Source organism: Vigna radiata, chromosome 8 (genome assembly GCF_000741045.1).
Source record: "Vigna radiata var. radiata cultivar VC1973A chromosome 8, Vradiata_ver6, whole genome shotgun sequence".
In the NCBI taxonomy this organism is placed as follows: domain Eukaryota; kingdom Viridiplantae; phylum Streptophyta; class Magnoliopsida; order Fabales; family Fabaceae; genus Vigna; species Vigna radiata.
The window spans coordinates 6,580,492-6,586,782 of record NC_028358.1 but is presented as its reverse complement, the minus strand read 5'-3'; the positions used below and the strand labels follow the sequence as shown (position 1 = coordinate 6,586,782).

The 6,291-nt window shown below is 35.1% G+C and overlaps 1 protein-coding gene across 1 annotated transcript; it reads right to left on the bottom strand.

Annotated features, from left to right (window-relative positions):
- Positions 1 to 267: 267 nt before the first annotated feature.
- LOC106772796 (probable mediator of RNA polymerase II transcription subunit 26b) lies at positions 268 to 5,718 on the bottom strand. Its single transcript, XM_014659388.2, has 9 exons — positions 4,426 to 5,718; positions 3,929 to 3,997; positions 3,727 to 3,809; positions 2,391 to 2,443; positions 2,179 to 2,303; positions 2,033 to 2,060; positions 1,622 to 1,917; positions 1,457 to 1,547; positions 268 to 827 (listed from the first exon to the last, which is right to left on the bottom strand). The coding sequence occupies exons 1-9, from the start codon at positions 4,894 to 4,896 to the stop codon at positions 703 to 705; spliced, it is 1,341 nt and encodes a 446-aa protein (XP_014514874.1). The 5' UTR covers positions 4,897 to 5,718; the 3' UTR covers positions 268 to 702.
- Positions 5,719 to 6,291: the final 573 nt, after the last annotated feature.

Here is a 6,291-nt window from a genome sequence, read left to right as displayed (position 1 = left end):
TATTTCTTTAATAGAAGGGGTGTCAATTTAATTCGATATGATAATTTTAAATGTTTAATTGAACTGACAACACCTATTTTTCCATTATTAAAAAACATTTAAATTTTCAACAATTGAGTTTAATTGATGAAGAAAGATAGAAAAGTTACGTAGCAGATTGAAAATCGAATTTCCTTGGTAATTCAGTCCACTATATCATGTGGCATCACACACACACTCTGAGCATATTTTTCAAAGTTGAAATTCAAATGCAAGTTACACACAGCATGCAAGAAAGGTAGAAAAGGGTTTTAATAAAAAAAATGATGATACTTAAATGGCATTGTTTATTCTCAAGAACTCTTGAATCTGTGACAATGGAGCTGAAAAGTTGAGACCCCAAGGCCCTGATGAATGTTGTGTGACAAGAAAATTGTTCAAAAATTAAATGACCAATCATGAAGATGGAACCAATGGATACCCAATTTAGAACCACATCAACAATTAAGTGCTCATGATGAATCCTCTTCCAAATCCAATCTTGGATCAACAAAATTCTATGTATATTCAACCTTTTTTAACTTGAAAAATGAAACAGTGACTCAGAGGTTACTTCCCTTCCCATCAGAACAGCTCTATACAGGTATGAATGGTTAAGAGATTATGAAGCTTCAATAATGGTAGCAAAGGGAGTTCTTGTCCAGATTCTGGAAATTAACTGTTCTATCTTCGTCCATGACCCCATTGCCTCTTTTGATTTCCGGGTTTCACATGCGGATTCCGGTGGCCAATACCTTGCTTTGGGAGGTCATGCAACTCCATAACCTGCACTGTCCTCTGCCTCTTAGCTGAAAATCAGAATCAACAACCAGTTTCATCACTATATTTAGTAATCAAATCAAGCTCTAAATTTTTAAGCTTGATCTACCAAATCCTACATTTAGGGTGTATTCACTTGGGGTGATTGGGGGAGAGTGATTGAGTGGATTTGAGAAGATTTGAGAGTAATTTTTTTTGTTATTTATTTGAGTGAATTTGGAGGTAAACGAGATTGGATTTTAAAGTAAAGTTTGTGAGAATTGGTGTAGGATTTAGTTTATATGACAGATTAAAAAAATTTACTTCAAAATCCACTCTCGTTTACTTCCAAATTCAGTCAAATAAAATACAAAAAAAATTATCCTCAAATCTCCTCAAATTCACTCAATCACTAACACACCCTTAAGGCTATACTATCACGAGTATATTAAGTGAAAGTTTGCTATTTTGTTTATATAAGTATGTACTCTTTCTTTTCAATCAATGAAAACCTTACTATCATTCTCAATTCTTCTGCTTTCTGAGATATTTCTCTTCTTTATAGATATCTGTCTTGCTCGATTTAACTTTATTATGAGTAAACTTCAAGAGATCTAGAATCTAAAAATTATACTTAGAAAGAAAAATAGACATAGATTTTGGAAAAGAAAAGACAAACCATTTTCAACTTGTTGATACCGCTCCTGAAGTTTCCTCTTACTGGCTTCTAACTTCACTTGGACTGAAGCATCATCCGAACACCTGGGTTTCTGATACACAAGAAATGAAATTCAAACAAAATTCAAATCCAAAAACTTGATGACCCAAGAAAACTTTTCCTTACATCTAGCTGACGAACATGAGGATTTTTTGGGATAGTATTCTTCACTGTATTCTGTTGCACCTTCGGCTCAATAGAGCCTTTCTTCTGCATGGTTGATTTTGGTGGTCTGCCAGGACCAGAATCACTGATAGCTGGTTTATTCGGCCTCACAGCAACCTCATTTTTCTTTGCTTGCTGACCTTTTCCGCCGTCCTTGGCAACAATGTTTGCCCCATTTGATGCCTGAGGTTTCCTCTTCAGAGATGGACTTCTTCCATGATCACGGTTTTTCATGAATTCCCCACTATGTCGAGGATCTGAAATAGAAACCCAAAAGCATGATCATCAATCTAACAAGTGGGGAATTCAAATAAAGAACCGTAGAGAAAAAGCTAGCTAGACTAGCATTAAGAAATTGTGAAGTCGACTCACTTCCATCATCATCCATGCCATCGAAGAACTTTGCATCATCAAATTATGTGACATCCAACCAAGTGAAGTTGAAGTTAGATTCTAACTATCAAATACTGCAAAGCATTAATACAAGAAAGGTAGAGGAAGGACATTGAAGTAAGTACCTGGGAGAGTTCCATAGAACCTGTTGGAGGGGCAAATAAAGCCCCTTCATCCATAGGAGGTGATGGAAGACCTTCTTCATCATCAATAACAGATGGATTTACTGAATCTGGAGTACCTTCTGAACCTATAAGTATGAATATATTTCAAAATTAGAAAGAAGAGAAGATTTTTAAGGATCACTTCCACAACAAGGCAGATAAAATGTTTATACCTGCAATAGCTGTGGTAGCCTTGACCCAATCATCCACCATTTCCTTCCAGCCTCTACAATTCAATAACAATGTTTAGAATGTATAGCTTGTATCTCATGCAAAACTACACTAACATGAATAAAATAGGTAATCGAAGACTTTTAAGAACACGAGATGTTTGAGCATACAGACTGATAAATTGAACTGAAATCAGTCATGAGTCATGCACCTACATTCAGATCTTCATCAAACATAACTAGAACAGTCTCCATGCTTAAGCACAGAAAAGAAACCCAATAGTTTCTGTTTACCAACCCATTTTTTCATTAAAAAAACAGAATTCAGAGAAAAAGAAGTGCAGTTAAATTTCATAGAATGCTAACATGTGGAATAACAAAAATGGTTGGACACTTTTTATATTTGATAAGCATCACATTTGAGCGAATGAGACATGATTAACCAAGCAACCAGTAAAAGTGCAATTTCAGGACCCATAAAATGGGTGTCAATCTGGAACAGTGGCACGTAGAAACAAAATCTAAAAAGCCTATAAAGGATGACATGAAACAAAAAAACAAAATTAAAAATTGTCACGATAAACAGTACAATGTCACAGTTTATACACATGATCACCATTTAACCAAGCAATGAGAAGATAATGAAATAAAAATAAATAAAAAAATTCATCTATGAGCCATAAGAACATAGTAATGAATTCAGAAAATGAAAGATGGTAATGAAATTAATGGAAAGAGAACATAACAAAGTAGAGAAAATTACCAATTTAATTAGGAAGCTTAGAGAAACTAGAAAGGATGAAACACTAGAAAATATTAGTCCTATAAAATGTGAAGGAACAAAAGTAAAAACAGAGGCAAGCTTGTGTGGAATGATCAGGGAAGAAGGGTTTCAAATCCTATTGTGATTTCTAATGAAAAACATGCGCATACTAGAAAATGGATGTGAAATTGCAATTTTATCCAAATAAAAAAATTAATAACATTGTTTTGGGGGTTAAAATGGGTTTTTGAGGCTTATATTGAAGCTGATATTTTTGCTATATTGAAGTAACAATGGCCATAATGGAAAATCCCTCCACTATTTGAATCCCCTAGCAGCCAAAGGCCACCCTACTATAATGCACCATTTACTACTATTCATGACAGTGAGATGAATGGATTAGAAAAACAATAGTGAATGAACTCATTGACCTTTACAAATAATATCACAAATAGTAACAAACCACTAATTGGCAAGGAAGGAAACTATTTACAAACATCAATCCATGTAGGAGAAGATATAGATGCTGAGGATATACAAACGAAACACAACTATCAAAGAAAAAGCGATTCATACTCGATAAGAGTCCGCGCGAGTAGACAAATGTCACTTGATCCATGCTTTCGAAGAGGATTGACAGCCTTTCCAATCTCAGTTGCCTGGCAAAATTAATTTTTCAGACAATGGGAGGAGAAAAACACATCTGCAAGCCAAACAGCAGGAAAGAAAAATGGTAGTCTTAATGAATGAGCAAGTGAAGTGATGACTCAAATCAAACCTTCAAAAGATCCACTGTGAGTTCCATCAGCTGAAGCCTTCTCAATGAATCAAACAAAACTGAATCAGACTGTTACAACATGAAATATAAAACCATGAATCAGGGTACCGCAGAACACAAACCAGTTTAGTCTTTCATGTAAGAACTCCACTGCCATCCAATAAAACCCTTTATATTCTATGACTAGGCTTTTAGAAAACGGCCACTGTGGTTGCAGCAAGGCCATCCACATGATGGCAGTCACATGAGCCAGACTTATCGAATATCAAAAGTTGCAATGACCACAATTTAAAACCTTATTCTATAAATATAACTAACCAGAACCCTTCTCAAAAGTAAGAGAAACTTATTCTTCATTAAAACTCAAAAACAAAAACCAAATTGCAACACAGAAGCAACTATTGATGCAGAAGTAAACAAAGAAGGTAGGGGTGGAGTTCGTAGAGAGGTAATCTGGCACACAAAAACCAAACATTGCGTTAAAATAAATACCGTACCTCTTCTTCACAGTTAAGCAAAACATCCTTGATCCTGAATACCTCTTCAACATATTGTGACTCTTCTTCAATCTCATCAGTCAACGCCTCAGCTTCCCCATAGCTGTAATTGCTAGCTCGGTTCGTGTTCGTCACTCCAGGATCATCAACGCTGGCACTATTGACCTTGCTCTCTTTACTTGCGCCTGCTTCAGACTCAAACTCAGCTCCGGTCCCTTCAAAGCCATTCTTACAACCACCACCATCATCATCCACTGGGACAGACAATTCAACCCGCTCACACCCCAAACATCGACTCAGTCTGCTAGAAAACAACCTCTCTGCAATCCCATCCCTCCTCATCCTGAACTCCTCGGGGCAATCAGAAGCAGCCACCATGATCGCATGGTCAATGATGCCAAATATGTCAGAGTTCGCAGCTCCAAAGTAATTCCTCCAGTAATCAAGTGACCCTTTATTCATTCTCAACATCAAAAACCCAAAAGCCACAACCCCGGATCAATAGATCGAGGGAAAACCAAATCCACCAACCACCCACAAATCAAAATCCAATTTTTTAATGCCAATTGCCACTGATCAATGAAAAACAACAAGGGCCTCGATGCAACCTAGAAAAAGCACTAGATTGTTGTCCTTCCCCTTGTCAGAAAACGGATTAAAAGGGTTCAATTTGGGTGGTCGACAGTCGATACCCAAAGCTAAAAGCTACGTTTTTTTTTTCTTTCTATTTTTTTGTTTAAGAAAATAATATTTTTGGTGTTGCGTTGAGGCAAAGGTTGGGTTTTGATTCGGGTCTAGGCAATGGATAAACGTTGGATTAAGAGGGGATGGAGGTTCACGGTAACACCACAAAATCAGAAACAGACACACAAGTCTAACTTTTATTATTAATATTATATCAACAAACGTCGCATGTTGTTGTTGTTTCAGATTCTGGCGTTAAAGTAAAAACCTCCTCCAAGAGTGAAACACCTCCTTGGCCTGGTTTTTCTCGAAGGTAAAACAGAAAAAAAAAAATTATAAAATCTTACGAAAAAATGGATGGTATGCACTGACGAAAATTTTGGAGAACAAAAACAATACAGAAGTTTCAGTAGATTCTCTGTCTACTTAATGAAACTTCTGTGCGTGCGTATGTAATGTAGAGTTCTTCTGATTCTGTTTCGACAAGCTAACAACTAAGTGATGCAAGAATGGTAGAGGAAAAAATAGTTCAGAAAAAACGCAAATGGGGTTCTCCCAAACAGTCCAATTGAAAAGACAAAAGATGGTTTGTTGTGAGTGTTTTTTTGTGAGGGTTCTGAATTTTGGTGATATTAGCCTTTTTGAGTTGACAAAAAGAAAATTGTGGCTAGAAAAAATACGAGGAAAAAAAATGAGAATTTCAGGAAATGTTTCGCTATCTCTCTACATTTTTTTCTTAAAAAGTTATACAAATATTTATAAAAAATTGATTTTCCAAATAAACCTGGAGATCATTTTTTTCTTTTCTTCAATTTTAACATCGAGCACTAGAAAACGGGTCAAAATTCTGTTCTTGCATAAACATTTTATAATTTGGGTTGAGAAATGGTCTTCTAGGAATACTTTCTTACATTCTAATTCACTGTTGATATTGAGAAAATTGGTCGAAATTCTGCTATTTCAAAATTGAATTCTATTTATTCACTTTTTTCATTTAAGGTTTACTGGTTGTTAAGTTTAATTTAAGAAAAGCTATTGGTTAATTTATTTAATAATTAATATATTTAATGTAACTTAAAAAAAAGGTGTGTAAAGTAATTAATTAACATAAGAAACTATTTTTTAATAAGAATTAAGAGTTTATAATTAATGATTAATTATATTTAAATATAACTTTTGAAT